Source organism: Cervus canadensis, chromosome 22 (assembly GCF_019320065.1).
Source record: "Cervus canadensis isolate Bull #8, Minnesota chromosome 22, ASM1932006v1, whole genome shotgun sequence".
NCBI lineage: Eukaryota > Metazoa > Chordata > Mammalia > Artiodactyla > Cervidae > Cervus > Cervus canadensis.
This window is the reverse complement of record NC_057407.1, coordinates 16,249,464-16,266,362: the sequence shown is the minus strand read 5'-3', so window position 1 is coordinate 16,266,362 and position 16,899 is coordinate 16,249,464. Positions and strand designations below refer to the sequence as shown.

Genomic DNA, 16,899 nt, shown 5'->3' with positions numbered 1-16,899 from the left:
CAGGGCAAGGTGATGAGGTAGATATTAGTTAAAAATCACAGTAACAAGAATATAATAACAACTGGAAAGAGAAGCACAGGAAGCATGTAGCTATGAGATCATTTAACCAAGGACCTTGATCAAGTCATGAAAGGTCAAGAAAAGCTTCTTTGGGGAAGTGAGATCGGAAAGAAGGCGGGTGTTAACTAGGTTAACAGGGAGAGTAGAAGAGGTGCAGCATGGTAATAGCATGTGCAGAGGTCCTGTGGTCGTCTGGGGCATGCTGCTTTAAAGGCATGTGTGGCCAGTGGATGGTATGTAGTAAGACTAGGGCAGTCAACAGGAGCCAGACCATGTAGAATCTCTAAGAACTTGCTCACGAATGAGGCTGTTATCCTAAGAACTGTAGAGAATCACTGATTGGTAGGGGAGAGGGTAAGCAAGGGTATGAGTTGCATTTTGAGAAGACTCCTCAGGCCGCTGAGCAGAGAATGGCTCAGAGGAGGCCAAGGTTAGATGCAGACGGCCAGTATGAGGCTGTGTCACTTTCCTGATGATGATGATGATGATGACGACGACGATGTCCACGACTTAGCTGGTTGTGAAGCAGATGGGTTTGAGGGACATGTGGAGAGCTTTGCATCTTTACTACCTTGTCTTGAATGGGCACTTCTCAGCGTGGATTAGGAGACTTAGGTTTTATTTTGACTTCTATCATTGTGTAGTTATAAGACCTTGTTGCTTCACCTCTCTGGTCCTCAGTTTCCTCATCAATAAAATAGTAAGAGGTAAGAGTACATCATTTTCAGTGCCAGAATGCCCGGGGTCCATGATATTTTGAGTACCATGGGTTTTTCAGATAGTTGAGTAGAAAGTAAATTCATTAGATATCAGTTAATAATGGGAGACTGATATCTAAGTTCGCTCATACAATCATGTGGCTTCAAGTCCTTCTCTCCAACTCCTTGTATGATGGAAGAATAACTAAGCAGTTAGAGGCACCAATGCATATTTTCCCATTTCTTACCATGGCAAACACTGGACTCTTCTTTAATTAGGATGGCTCTTTAATTAATCTTAACTCAGACTAGTATAACAAAATACCATAATAGCTTAAACAAGAACATTCCTTTCTTTCTCACTCCGCTCCCCAAGGTGGTTCTGGGTCAGATATTTATTTCTTACAGTTCGGGAAGCTGAGAAACCCAAGGTCAGGTTTCCAGCAGGTCTGTTACTTAGTGAGGGTCCTCTTCCTGGCTCGCAGAGGACTGCTTTCTCTCCTCCTCTCTGTGTCGTCACAGGGTGGAAAGAGAGAGCTCTGGTCTCCCTTCCTTTTCTTCTGAGGACACGAATCCCCTTGTGGGACCCCACCCCCAGGACCTCATCTAAACCTAAAACCTCCCATAGCCTCACTCTCAGACATCATCACGTTGGGGTTTAGGACTTCAAAATATGAGTTTGAGGGGACACACACATTCAGTCCATAACAGATGGCTTTTTAAAACACACCAGCTGTGATTCCCAGAAAAAAAACAAAACAAAAACCTTCATGTGAGTAGGAGTGAAAGCAGAGTTCTAATGAAGCAGCCCAGTGGACACAGCCTAAATGAAGTGGAAAAACCTACAGGAGTTTTAGCTAGGGGGATTTGTTTTTTTCTCCTGTGCCTAGGATTTTTGAATCCTTTGTCAGCAGTTGTCAGAGGTCCTTTGCTGCAACCACAAACATTTTCCAGTGGAGGAGTGGTGATAACATTTTCACTGACCTAAAAAAAAAAAAAAAATAGTAATAATAATCATAATGGCAGGGCCAAAGGAAAGGCAAGAGATGTAATTTGCTGGTCAGCCTTGGTCAGCTGCCCACAGCAGCCTTGTCCTGCATGAGTGTTTAAATGAATGATGCACATTGCCACGGAGATCCCTGGAGGGTGTGGGGGATGGCCCAGCCTTGCCCTCATAGAGGAGCCACACATTCAGACAAGAGCAGTACTGTCGACCTTCAGACTGCAAGTGGTGGACTGCTTTCTTTGTGCCATGTTGCCCAGCAAAATAATCTTCAGAAAAGCTTTTTTGTTCAGCCCCTGGAACAAGAGCAAGGATTTGGGGGAGGAGTTTTTCCCCAACCTCTGTAAAAGTGGTTTGAAGTTGGCCCAGCAGTAGCTGTTTGGCAGATATAAGTTCAAAGTGAGCACAGGAGAGGGGGGTGGGATTTGTGGCATATAGAGGTTCTCTGTGGTTCTTAGTCATTTTCGAGGTTCATGTTGCCTCTCTCATACTTAAAGGACAGCTGTTTCCAGCTCCCAGCCCCCTCCCCACACCTTCATCTCTGTGCTATCCCTTATAAATCCCCAAATGGTGGATGGGTGAGGAGGTCAGGGACTTGCAGTCCCCCATTTCAAGCTATGAATGAGCATCTGTATTTCTTCATTTGCATCAGCGTGGCTAGAGGAGGCTGACTTTTCAGCACACCTGGTGCTGTGTGTGGGTTTCAGGGGCCACTTGAGAAATATTGTAGGTACAGACCAGTGGAAGTAAAGCTGCTGCTGCTTATACTGGAGCTATTTGGATGAGAAAGAGCAAAAAACATAAACAAAACCCACAAAAACCAGGTTAGGAGGTTCCAGTGACCCTTAGAAAAGAGAGAGGAGGAAGTGTCTGAGTGAGGCACATTTTCTGGCTTTGAGGAGAGAGAGAGAGCCGTCTGGCAGAAGCTTCTGGGCTGAGCACAGGGCCGGGCAGCGGTGGTCCCCATGCCTTGCTCCCTGCAAGGCTCCAGCAGCCCCCCTCTGAGGGCCCAGCAGGTCTAGGCCTGTCCACACCGCCCCCAGCCTCGCTGCACTACAAACACCGGCTCCTTTACAACGTGGGGGTGCTCCATGGCCCCCTTGTGCAAATCCCTCAAGAGAGGAAAACTGTGTGAAGCCCCAGCTTCCGCCACTGCCTTCTTCTGGTCTCAGCATGCTTTGCTTTCCCTGTTAGGAAGATGGTTTCCTTTGCTGTGTTTTCACCTGTATAATCTCGGTGTTTTTATTTCGTAGTATTTGAGGAGCTCGAGTTGGTTTTGTTCCAACCCTAGATAATGGAATGGGACTCCACAGCTTTCTAAATGATCTGTGGCCATCCCTTACTTGTGCAAGGTGAGGTGGCCTCTGAGACTGCTCTCTGATCCACCCTCCCTTTGAAGACGATGACCAAAGTCTGGTGACTGAAGTCACCAGAGGGGAAGGCCCACCATTTGCTGAGGACCCGTGGATGCCAGGCACTGTAGTCGGCGGCTCCTCTCATCTGCAGAGCCAGCCTGTGAGGTCATCATCATCAGTCCCGTCTTATAGGAAACCCAGGCGGATTTGGTGTCTTTTCCCTGAGCCTCACCGACTCTCACAAGGGTCTTTCCTGGCCAAGAACCTCCTGTCTTTTCCTGGTGGCAGAGGACCAGAGGCACTTTATTTCTGCAGTATTAGTTTTTTGTTGTTTTTCCTTTGTGAGCCCGAGGAATGCTCCTGAAGACAGATCTTCCGTTCGTTAACATCCTCCTGGCAAGAGAAGCCATGCTGTGGCACTGGCCCCCAGCTGGCCAGTGCCAGCTTCCAAACAGGAAATTACCTTGGTGCTTGTCCTCCCTACATGCCCCACCTTCCATTAGGCTTATCTTTCCAGGAACATAAATCAGGTCATATTACTTAGTCAAACCCTGCAGTGACTTCCATGAGGTCTGTAAATTTGAACTGAAAAAGAATTACACCCTCATTTTCACTAACTTCAACTGAAATTTAAGTTTCCTTTTGTTACAAATGAGGGCAACAAACCCCAGAGGTATCTGTGAGTTTGTCACCAGAAGAAACCCTAATATTTTCTTTTCACATCACATTGGTTCCATACATCCCTAGATATCGTATATGCCCATGATTATTCTAGATGACAGTAGTTATTAGACCCAACACCTGATCTTGTTATTTAAGCATGAACAAAAAAACCATGTTACCATAGTTAATAGTTTTCTAATACGTTGATAACTATATTTTTATATGATATTCTTTCCTGGAGAATTCCATGGACAGAGGAGCCTAACGGGATACAATCCATGGGATACAAAGAGTTAGACATGGCTGACTAACTAACAGACACATATTTTTATATAATGGGATCTCTTAATCAGAAGTATACCAAGGTAGAGTTGTGGGGGAGTAATGGGAAGTCATCCAATTTCAGGTGGTGCGCTGGCTGAAGAATTTAAAAGCAATGAAAAGCCAGTTTCAAGTGTATCTGCCTTTAAAATTTTTTTTAAATTTATTTTTGGTTGCTCTGGGTCTTTGTTACTGCACATGAACTTTCTCTAGTTGTGGAGAGTGGGGGCTACTCTCTAGTTGGGGTGCACAGGCTCTTGATTGTGATGTCTTCTCTTGTTGCAGAGCACAGGCTTAGTTGTACCTGGGCATATGGGATCTTCCTGGTCCAGGGATCAATCTCATGTCCCCTTCATTGGCAGGCAGATTTTTCTTAACCCCTGGACCACCAGGGAAGTCCCCAAGTTGGTCTCCTTTTTCTTATCACTGTATGCTGGCATCTTGAAGCAACGTCAGTGATACTGTACTTCTCGCTGCCAGGATAAACCACTCCCATTGTCCCCCTGCCTCCACACCCACACCTGTGCCCTTTCATATTTCTAATTTATTGGGGTTTTTTTGCGTCATTTAAAAATATTTTGTAAAAAAAAGTCCACAGGCTTCAGGAGGCTGATCAAAAGATCCATGGTGCAAAAACAATTAAAACTTGGAAAAAGATACAGATCCACTTTCCTTGGCCTACAGGGCCCTGTATACATGCCTGCCTGCCAACTGTGTTTCTCTCTTGAGACTTCGTAGCAAATCAGAACTTTCTGATGCTCCTCAAGCAAGCCAGGTTCATTCCTGTTGTTCCTCTTTCCCCAGACTTGGCTCCCACCTTTTTCTGATCTCAGTTTTCAATGCCACCTTCCCAGAGGGGCCACGCCTCGTATCCCTGGCTAAGGTAGGCCAGCCGTCCTGCAGGGTTTCTTCTTGTAAGTATCGCTATGGAAGCATCCGTTGTTCTTATTTACTGTCATCCTGAAAGGTGAGTTCCTAAGCACAGAACGGAACTCGCACTGTCCTAACTCCTGCTACAGCCCCAGCCCTTGGCACCCTGATGGGTGTGGACAGGGGCTCAGCGTCCTTTGGGCTGAGTTTGTGTCTCTTGAACTTTCCACGGTAGCAGCCAGTTGATCATGTATCTTTTGTTGTCGTTCGGCCATGGCCATGCCTTGCTGCTTGCAGGATCTTACTTCCCTGATCAAGGATCTAACCAGGGCCCACATCAGTGAAAGCACTGAATCCTAACCCCTAGACCACCAGGGAATTCCCTTTTATATGTGTATAAGTTTAATCACTAGACTTAAAGACTAAAATAGTTCCTTCAAAACCTAGGAAAATGCATTCAACTATAAAAATGCATGTGGATACAGCGAATGTGTTATGTAACAAACAGGGAAGGAAAGAAGAAACTTCTCAAATGTAATTTATAGGTGAGAAAATGATACCAGATTTTCTCTCCCACCTTCTTTGGTGTTGTGTTGGTTTGGAGAAAGTGGCAGAAATCTTGACTTAAAGCACCTTAGACGGTGGTCTCCTGGAGTGAGAAGGATAGATGTAGGATGGTTCCTGATTGATTTACTCAGTTATTCAACTCTTACCCAAAACCCAGAATCCACACTCTTTAGGTTGATGCCCCTCATGGTTGCAAAGTGGTTGCCAGTTGCCAGTGAGGCAGTGTGCTTACATTTTCTTCCCTTTAGCATGATTTGGCTCATTAAGTCACATGCTTATCCCTGTGCCAGTAACAACCCCCAGAGAGATACCATGAAGCCTGATTCAGATTATGCAGTCGGTGTGAGGTGAATATTTGTGTTAAACAGGGTTTTCAAAGGGAACGAGAAAGGGGGGGACGGATGTTGGGAAGGCAGTATCCTTCCTATTGTGGATCCTGCAGTGTCCATTACAGTATAGCTCTTTTAAAAATCAAATTTCATTGTCGTTTCAGTGTTGAGGAATAGCCACTTAGAATGGGTTCTGATGGAGACAGTGCTAATCTTTCTATTTTTTTCAAATGCGTGGACCTTTTTCCTTTGAGAAAAATTTTTTTAAAAAATGATTGCCTGTATCTTGGCCTTGTTTATCAGTCATGTGACCTGGCAACTGCAGACTTGGATGCTTATGTAAGAGGCTTTGGTCTCCATGGTTTTAAAGGGAGCGTGTGCACCAGGGATTTGGGAAAGCTCTAATATAAATTTTCAAAGAAATAACATTGCTTAGACCTTACTTAGATTATGAAGAAGCAAGTCAGTTGATCTTGGGAGGCAGAGCAAAGCCTCTAACCGAGCTCTGGAAAGTCTCTGGTTTTTTTTTTTTTTTAATTCCATTTTTATTACAGTAGAAGTGTCAGCTGTTCTTGTGATGGATCCTAAGAAAGTTAAAAAAAAAAAGAAATAAATCTCAAGGTGGAATAGAATTTGGTTCACTTTAGGAAAATTATAAGACAAAAGATGCAAGTAAATGGGGGGATATGTGTTTATATATTATATAAATATTCAGATGTGCAGAGAAAGGTCTGGAAAGTGAGCCAGTGTGCAGCAGAGACGGAATGCCCGAAGGGTGAAGGGAAAGAATGGGGACTGGGACATAGTGTAGAGGGAGCAAGTGGGGGATGGGGAGTCTGAGGGGACTCAAGTCATATTTGTAAGGAGGCTATGTATTCATGAATTACTAGTGCAACAAAGTGTTAATAAAACCCTGAGTCAGTTTATTAGCAGTAGCTAGACAAGTGAAATTGCAGTATTAGATCTGATGGTTTAAGAATCCTTCAGCCCCATGGTGGTATTTGAAGGCTCTGGGGTAAAGACTAGAGAAAGAAGTTGAGATTTCTAAAAATGTTGAGTTATTGTTCTTCTGGAAGAAAGTGAAAGTGAAAGTCGCTCAGTCGTGTCTGACTCTTTGTGACCCCATGGACTATGCAGTCAGTGGAATTCTCCAGACCAGAATACTGGAGTGGGTGACCTTTCCCTTCTCCAGGGGATCTTCCCAACCCAGGGATCAAACCCAGGTCTCCCACATTGCAGGTGGATTCTTTACCAGCTGAGCCACAAGGGAAGCCCTAGTCTTCTGGACTGAGGTTATTTTCTTCCTTTCCCTCCTCCCCTCGTTTTCCCTGCGCTTCCTTTATCTTCCTGAGTAACATGTGTTTCATGCAACTTGGTGCTCTTCACTGGTGCCACTTCCAAGGATTGGCTGGTTACAGATTCAGATGTCCAGCCCCCCAGTAGACCTCCTCAGTGTACACTGGATCAGGCCCCCAGCCCTATATATCCTGCCTCAGCTCCAAGCCCCTCGGCGATGGTTTCTGTGGGATTAAAACTTAGTGAAATGACACACTTACCAGGAAAGAGCCTTTTGAAAGCCGAATAGTGAAACTGAAAAATGACACTTGTCTCTTGGGGTGTAAGCTTTAGAAGTTAAATTTCCTTTTATTTTAGGGTTAAGGGTAAATATTCAGAATGCCTTTACCGATGAAGATTTCATCCATCATGTGTATCACGTATATCACAAATAAAAGAGAGATGTGATTCAGCATTAATTACAGCTTTCTGCCCCCCTTCATTGTGTGTGGTTTATGCTGCAGTCATTTAAGGGACAGGCAGCTGAGAGCACTTGTTTTTGTATCAGTAAAGGTCCGTTTATTGCTACCAAGATGAGATATTTGTAAAGAGACAGAGAATATATGTCTGGATTCATATTCCTCCACTTTTGTGGGAAAGTCATTTTATCCCCTGCATGAAAATGGGGACAGTAATCTATCTCAACAGCCTTAAGTCTTTCTCATTGCAATGAAAGCCCTTCAGTGACTGCTGGCAGCCCTCCCACCTGCCCCTCACCTCCATCTCTCTCCTCCCCACTTTGGTCAGCCCCATTCACTTCTGGATCCGCTCCAGTCTGGATTCCTCCCTTAGCCCTCCTCTGACCTTGTAGCCATACATCATATGTTGCTGTCAAATATATGACCCAACTGCCTTGGCCACCAGGTTTTGTCATGGCCACATCTAACGGCTCTTTTCCCATCCTGACCTCTGCTGACTGCTCCTGACTCAGCTCCCCTTCTGTGTGGCCTCTATGACTGCACATTCTCCTACTTCACTCTCACCTTTCTGGCCACTGCGCTTGGATTCCTTCACAGGTTCCTCTTCCTGTGGCCATCCATTAGAAGGGGGGCGTCCTCCTGGGCCCTGAGCGAGGCTTCCTGGACAGCTGCATTTGAATGTCTCCCCAGACTTCACGCTTACTATGTCTAAGACATAACTCCTCCCCCGCCGCCCCACTCTACCAGATCCACAGCCCCTCAAGGCATTTCTGTCCCTGACTGGTACCTCTCAGTTCCACAGTCAGGAACCTGGGTGGTAGCACAGCCTTCCACCCCTTCCTCTGGTTTCCCCACACTGAATCTGTCGCCAGGTTTCAACCTGTTTGCCCCAGTACCTCTTCTTTGCTGAAGCCACTCGGTCTCTGACCTGCATTCCTGCTGCCAGCTGGATCAACCTGCCTCCTTTCTCCCCGTCACACCCATTCCCCCACACGAAGCCAGAAGGATCTTCCTGAAACACAAGTTGGGTTGTCACTCTGCTACTCTGCACCTTTTGCTGCCACTTCCTGTTCCCTCTAGAGAAAGCCGGACAATAAAGCCTGCTTCTTAATGTGGCTTTCAAGACCCAGCCCCTGCCTGCCTCTGCATCTTTCCGCAGTCCCCTTCTTCCTCTGAACCTCCTTGATCATAGTCCTGTCCACTTGCTGGTCCTCCTGCCCGTACGGGTCTTTCCTTCATCCTCTCTTTGCCTGATTGGCATTCAAGTCTCAGCTTTCACTGTAACTCCCACTCAGAAGTCCTCCCTGACCCTCAAGGAGAGTGATGTGCCCCTTCTGGAGGCTTCCATAGGAGCCTGTGCTTTCATTTGCTATAGAAGTCCCTGCAGTGCCCAGCAGAACTCTTGGCGCACAGGATGTGCTTCATGGATACTCAACAAAGAAAAGCAAAAATGAGGATTCATAGCATGTGAAAGAGGCTCTGAAAATTCTAAAACATTAATTTCAGTCCACAACAGAACTATAATAAAAAGTTGACAAGAAAATCTTGTATAATGAGGTAACTCAGTTATATTTTTGAGGATGGAAGATGTGAGCTTTCTTCTACACAATCACCAGACCCTTTTGTTGGTAGATTTCTGATTCTCGTATTCCCTGGAATTTCCTCTGATGATGTTCTGTCATCCATCCTTTTCTATCTGCACCCCTTGCTCAGGTGCTAAGAGAAAAGTGCTTCATTGAAAGAAATAAGAAGCAAATTTCATAATATGTACAGATTTCCATCTTTGGATCAAATTCAGTATTTAAAAATCTGTACTGTTTCAAAGAGGTCTTATTTTCTTAAACACAAAATCCCTTAAACTTCAGATACAAACTCTCAGCTGAAACTGTGCCTATTCTTAGCCCTTGCTCTTACTGTTTTTTCAAGGCCGCACATGATCTATACATCCATTGAGCAGTCTGGCTTCCTCTTTGGGAAGTAATAATTCTGGTGAGTCAAGGGGATGGTTGGTAGGATAAAGTGGACATTTCAGATCAGGGTTTGATGAATCAGGCAGCCGAGCCTGAAGCTGGAAAGATTACCCGCTGCATACTTCACATTTTCTTCTCCAAGTTGACCATTAAGAATGGCATATTGTACAAATGGGTTTTTTTGAAGCATGTGAATCAGCTTGTGACAAGTCTGTAGGGTTTTTTCCTTTAATCTCATGAAATAAAAGAGAACTAGTCATGATTCTGATCTGCAGAAGTAAGAAAGGGGTCCAGGCCTATTCCTTTCTGCTGATGCATTTGAGAAAATGCATGACACACAGCAATTTGTGTTGTGTATGTATGCATGAGTGTGAATGTATGACCTCCAAAGGGGAGAGCAGCGTGTTTAGGCTCAGGTGACTTGCCAGGCTCTGCCTCCCAGGGTCAGGTCACTGATGGTCAGTGTGGTAGGTCCAAAGGTCCTTTTTTTTCAAACCTCTGATATCTCTGGGCTCTGATTCAACCCAAAGAAGCTACAAGGGGAATAACCAGAAGGATACTTAGATTTTTCCTTCTCTGAGATAAAAGCCCTTTACATGAAAAGAAAGAAATGAATAATGAAATAAGATTAGGGCCTGCAAAGAGCCATGGGGCCCCCAAGACCTCATCCTGGAGTGTACTCAAGAGGAAGTTTCTTGTTTCTACACTGGGGCATTTTTGATGGAGTGACACACACATCTCTGTTGCAGTGGGCTTTTCCTGCACAAGGAGGAGCCCTAAGGAAGACCCAGGGTTGGGAAACATTGGGGTAGGAGCAGAATGAGTAGATGGTAGAGGAGACTCACAGGTGTCCACGGCCAACTCTGAGGGTAAGGGTCCAGTGACAGAAGGCCATGAGCCAGACTGACAAGGCTGGACTCTATCCAGGAGCCCTGGAGTTTTCTGTCCTGTGTGTGATATTACTCAGCCTAATACTATTGAACCATTGTTAAAAAATAGGTTTTATAGATACATGATGGACAGACTGATGCTAGTATATATAGAGATAGACAAGATCGGAAATATATAGAAAACGATAAAACACTGATGAAGGTAGCGGCAGCGGCGAGGGCGGCGGCGGCAGCAGCGCGACAGCTCGCTCCTCTCTCCGGGCTCCCCGCCGTCGAGCCGCGGAGAGAGCCTCCCGCCTAGCGGCCAGGCACCTGGCCGGACGACGCCCAGCGACCCGGGCCCCTCCGCGGCACCGCGATCACCTCGGGGCGGCCACAGGCACCCAGACCCGAACTCCAAGATGGGAGGCAAACTGAGCAAGAAGAAGAAGGGATACAATGTGAATGATGAGAAGGCCAAGGACAAAGACAAGAAGGCCGAGGGAGCCGGCACAGAAGAGGAGGGAACCCCGAAGGAGAATGAGACCCAGGCGGCTGCCGAGACCCCAGAGGTGAAGGAAGGCAAAGAGGAGAAGCCAGAGAAGGATGGCCAGGACGCCAACAAGCCCGAAGACAAGGAAGGCGAGAAAGACGCAGAGGCGGCCAAGGAAGACGCCCCGAAGGCAGAGCCTGAGCCGACGGAGGGGGCTGAGGGCAAGCCAGAGCCCCCCAAAGATGCTGAGCAGGAGCCGGCGGCCGCCTCAGGCCCCTCCGCGGGCGGCGACGCCCCCAAAGCTTCGGAAGCCGAGGCGGCGGAGCCCGCGGCCCCCACCAAGGATGACAAGAGCAAGGAGGGAGGGGACCCCACAAAGACTGAGGCTCCCGCCGCTCCTGCCGCACAGGAGACGAAAAGTGACGGGGCCCCAGCTTCAGACTCAAAACCCAGCAGCACTGAGGCTGCCCCATCCTCCAAGGAGACGCCGGCAGCCACGGAAGCGCCGAGTTCCACGCCCAAGGCTCAGGCCCCCGCAGCCCCCGCAGACGAGGTCAAACCTGCCGAGACCCCGGCAGCTAATTCCGATCAAACCGTAGCAGTGAAAGAGTAACAAAGGACAGCCTATGGAAAAAAAAAAAAAAAGAATACAGCTTAACGACGACCTGTCTCTCTTGTCTCTCTCTCTCTCTGTCTCTCTCTCTCCTATACTAACTTGTTTCAAATCGGAAGTAATCATATGTATTGCCCAAGAATAAGGATGTGGTCCCATCAAAGGGAGGGAGGGGGTGGGGAGAATCCAAATAGTATTTTTGTGGGGAAATATCTAATTATACCTTCAGTCAACTCTACCAATCAGCCCTGGATTTTCAAGCTCAATGTCTGAAAGTGCAGTACATCTTTTGTACCTGAGCTGCTATCACATGCGCTCCTGCCACTAAAGATCTGAACATCTTGTCTTTCTGCAAGGGGCGGGAGGTGGGGAGTGATTCTGCCCGCAGGGCTGTGCCAAGGCAATCAGATGTTTATGAAAGCAGTATTTTCTGTGTTTTCTTTTTCATTTACAGCCTTTCTTATTTTGATATTTTTTTAATGTTGTGGATGAATGCCAACTTTCAGACAGCCCACCGTAGCCTGTCCACATGTATCTTGATGCCAATACTCCATTTTTCCTCCCCCGGTCTTTTTGGGAATAACAAACATTCTCTCATCCTACTTAGCCTCCCTAGATTTCTCATGACGAGTTAATGCATGTCCGTGGTTGGGTGCACCTGTAGTTCTGTTTATTGGTCAGTGGAAATGAAAAAAAAATTTAAAAAAGTCTACGTTCATTGCAGTTCCAGTTTTCTCTTCCATTCTGTGTCACAGACACCAACACACCACTCATTGGAAAATGGAAAAACATAAAAATTAAAAAAAAAAAAAAATGTACAATGGATGCATTGAAATTATATGTAATTGTATAAATGGTGCAACAGTAATAAAGTTAAACAATTAAAATGAAAAAAAAAAAAACACTGATGAAAGAAATCAAAGATGACACAAATAGGTGGAGAAATATACCATGTTCATGGATTGGAAAAATCAATATAATGAAAATGAGTATACTACCCAAAGCAATCTATAGATTCCCTGCAATCCCTATCAAGCTACCAACAGTATTTTTCAGAGAACTAGAACAAATAATTTCACAGTTTGTATGGAAATACAAAAAAACCTCGAATAACCAAAGCAATCTTGAGAAAGAAGAATGGAACTGGAGGAATCAACCTGCTTGACTTCAGACTATACTACAAAGCCACAGTCATCAAGACAGTATGGTACTGGCACAAAGACAGAAATACAGATCAATGGAACAAAATAGAAATCCCAGAGATAAATCCACTCACCTATGGACACCTTATCTTTGACAGAGGAGGCAAGAATATACAATGGAGAAAAGACAATCTCTTTAACAAGTGGTGCTGGGAAAACTGGTCAACCACTTGTAAAAGAATAAAACTAGAACACTTTCAAACACCATACACAAAAATAAATTCAAAATGGATTAAAGATCTAAATGTAAGACCAGAAACTATAAAACTCCTAGAGGAAAACATAGGCAAAACACTCTCCAAAATAAATCACAGCAGGATCCTCTATGACCCACCTCCCAGAGTAATGGAAATAAAAGCAAAAATAAACAAATGAGACCTAATTAAACTTAAAAGCTTTTGCACAACAAAGGAAACTATAAGCAAGGTGAAAAGACAGCCTTCAGAATGGGAGAAGATAATAGCAAATGAAGCAACTGACAGAGAATTAATCTCAAAAATATACAAGCAGCTCCTGCAGCTCAATTCCAGAAAAATAAGCAACCCAATCAATAAATGGGCCAAAGAACTAAACAGACATTTCTCCAAAGAAGACATACAGATGGCTAACAAACACATGAAAAGATGCTCAACATCACTCATTATCAGAAAAATGCAAATCAGAACACCGGTCAGAATGGCTGCTATCCAAAAGTCTACAAGCAATAAATGCTGGAGAGGGTGTGGAGAAAAGGGAACCCTTTTACATTGTTGGTGGGAATGCAAACTAGTAAAGCCACTATGGAGAACAATGAGGAGGTTCCTTAAAAAACTGGAAATAGAACTGCCATACGACCCAGCAATCCCACTGCTAGGCATACACACCAAGGAAACCAGAATTGAAAGAGACATGTGTATCCCAGTGTTCATCACAGCACTGTTTATAATAGCCAGGACACAGAAGCAACCTAGATGTCCATCGGCAGACAAATGGATAAGAAAGCTGTGGTACATATTCCATACAATGGAATATTACTCAGCTATTTTTTAATGCATTAGAAATTAAATTTAATGCATTATTTTTAGAATGCATTTGAATCAGTTCTAATGAGGTGGATGAAACTGGAGCCTATTATACAGAGTGAAGTAAGTCAGAAAGAAAAACGCCAATACAGTATGTTATTGCATATATATGGAAAGACGGTAATATATATTTAGAAAGATAGTAATGATAACCCTTAATGTGAGACAACAAAAGAGACACAGATGTAAAGAACAGACTTTTGGACTCTGTGGGAGAAGGCGAGGGTGGGGTGATTTGAGATAATTGCATTGAGATATGTATATTACCACATGTGAAATATATCGCCAGTCCAGGTTTGATACATGAGACAGGGCGCTCAGGGCTGGTGCACTGGGATGACCCTGAGGGATGGGATGGGGAGGGAGGTGGGAGGGGGGTTCAGGATGGGGGACATATGTACACTCATGGCTTATTCATGTCAATGTATGGCAAAACCCACTACAATATTATAAAGTAATTAGCCTCCAATTAAAATAAATAAATTTAAAAAAAAGGAAATGACTTGCTGAAAAGTTTATCTCTGGGGATAGGCTTTGGGAAATCACAATTTTGTTGTTTTTGCTTGTCTTCTACTTTTTCTGCAAAGATCATAGGTAACTTATACACTAAAAAACACAAAATAACAAGTTTTTGTTTTGTTTTGTTTTTGTTTATTCTTTAAGAAAAGAGAGTATTGAAGGGAAAACTGAGTGAAGAAAACCCATTAGGAGGTTATTGAAATAGTCCCGGGGAGGACACGGGTTTCCCTGGTGGACCAGTTAATGAAGAATCCGCCTGCCAGTGCAGGAAACACAAGAGACAAGGGTTTGATTTCTGAGTCAGGAAGATCCCCTGGAGGAGGAAATGGCAACCCACTCCAGTGTTCTTGCCTGGAGAATCCCATGGACAGAGGAGCCTAGAGGGCTACAGTCCATGGGGTCACAAAGAATAGGATGCGATGGAGCATCCTTGATGGAGCACGTCAAGACACAGGGGAGGAGACTAGGGCACAGAAAAAGAGCAGAAGAGAAGTGACTGAGTGACTGATGAACTAAAACTCGTGGTGCTAGAAGCTGGGCAGGGGAGGGAGAGGCTGTGGGCACTCTATCGCCTTGTTTCAGTAAGTGGAGTGGAGGTAAATGGAGGAGAAAAGTGGAGACAGACTGCCCTTGGACACAGAGGACGTGGAGGCCTGGGGGACACAGGCACCCTCAAGCACACCGTTGGGGCCCTCATGTAGACTCTGAAGGCATTTTCCCTTCAAAAGGCAACATGGTGAACAAGCAAATAGGCGATCCTGGGAGCCAGACTGCCTGGTTTTTGGTCTCTGCTTTGTCGTTTACTAACTGCATGACCTTACACAAGTTACTTGACCTCTCTTGTGCCTCAGATGCCCCATCTGTATGTGGGCATACAGGTAGTATAATAATACTATCTACCTCATAAGACTGTTACATGGATTAGATGAGTTACTGTGAGCGAAGTGGTTAGCACAGTGCCTGACATTTGTAATCTCCATGTAATGACTGATGGATAAAGACAGAAACCAGAGTTTGAGTCCTTTGAGGACCTGGAATGTGTGTTTAGCTGGTCACTATGCAAGTACCTCACAGTGTGGTCTATTTTATACAGTATGGTATATAGCATATTGAAAGTGCCTAGCAGTATAGTGCTAGATAGCTATATTGCAAGCACTATACATACACTTCTCAAATGAATACACATGACAGTTAGGCTCTTAAATAATTATTTCGGCTATATGATGAGTTAAGTAGATCTCAGATGGCTTTGTTTTTTTATGCATAGGAGAAGAAACTCATTTCAAGTTCCAAATAACCATGTTTACAAAGAAATTTTGGTACCCTATTTCATCAGATGGGGACTGCCTGTATTTACAGAAATTCCAGGAACTGCAGTGCCTTGTACCTACATAGGATGGATGATGTTGGAAAGCATCAATTAAAGAAATAGGGCTTAAAAACATTAGGTGTTACTATGAAGGGGAGGGGGACTAGGTTTAAGAAGTACTGCTTAAAATTTAGAAAATGCATAAAGCAACTTAGTTTTGTATCTTGAGCCAAAATTGATAAGATCTAAGGCACAGGGACTACATTTTGTGAGGTATATTTTCCAAAAGGCCCTTTCAGCTGTCATGTCCTGGCAGGAGCATGAAGGCAGAGCTCTGAGGGGGGAGACCGGGGAAGACATAGGCACAGTATTTTTAGACTTCATTGTTCTCTGAGCTCTCAAACAGCCAACCGAGATGAAAATGTGTTTTCAGACACACTCTTCCATTCTTTGTGCTATGTTAAGATTGGTATCTAGAAAAATAGAAAACAAAGTATGTTTTCTTTGGTAATTAAATTTCTTGCTGTTTCACCCAGAGATTGGGGTATGGGGGACCATCTATTTTGGGCTATTAGAGTTGATAAAACATTAAAACATTATCTTTAAGGCCACGGGCCACAGGATTCGTGGGTGGGCACATTTCAGTGTGAGTTCTGCATGAGGTCATGGCACTCAAAAAGCAAAGGCATCTACCATTTATTGATCTTTTACCATGTGACTTAATTGTGGGGTTTTCTCATTTTAATCTTCCCACAACCCTGGGGAGTTAATTTTATAATATCACCATCCCCATTTTACAGATGAAAAAAACGAGGCTGAAAGCAATGAAGAAACCTGACCAAGGCTATAACTCTGTATTGCTAGAATGAATCCAGGGATTGTCACTAAACCATATTGTATATACATATGGAAAAACTTCCTCAGCCTATTTTATTTTTATTTTAAAATAACCCAGAGTATGAGCTTCTCATGCCAACTTGGAACAAAAAGTTATGTAAGTTCCTGGTGAAAGGCTGGCTGATTCTGTAGGGTAGAACACCTGGGTGTGATTTTGTAATCTCCAGAAATACAGAATGAAGAGGCTTTCACAAAAGGCTGGCACTCACATTGGCAGGAGGTGAATGAGACTTGATTCACTACAATTAAGATAAAAATAAAGCTCTTTTAGTGGTTTTTCTAAGTAAAGAACTAGATACCTGCTGATCATAATTAGAGTTCAGTTCAGCCTTTATTAAAAAAAAAA

The 16,899-nt window shown here is 44.4% G+C and overlaps 2 protein-coding genes across 7 annotated transcripts in view; both read left to right on the top strand.

Moving 5' to 3' along the window:
* ARHGEF3 (Rho guanine nucleotide exchange factor 3) overlaps positions 1-16,899 on the top strand; it is a 315,821-nt gene that overhangs the window by 184,686 nt on the left and 114,236 nt on the right. The gene's annotated exons all lie outside the window — the stretch shown is intronic.
* LOC122424292 (brain acid soluble protein 1-like) lies at positions 10,690-12,467 on the top strand. The gene has a single exon (XM_043441936.1). It carries the CDS (start codon positions 10,882-10,884, stop codon positions 11,563-11,565), a length of 684 nt encoding a protein of 227 aa, XP_043297871.1. The 5' UTR covers positions 10,690-10,881; the 3' UTR covers positions 11,566-12,467.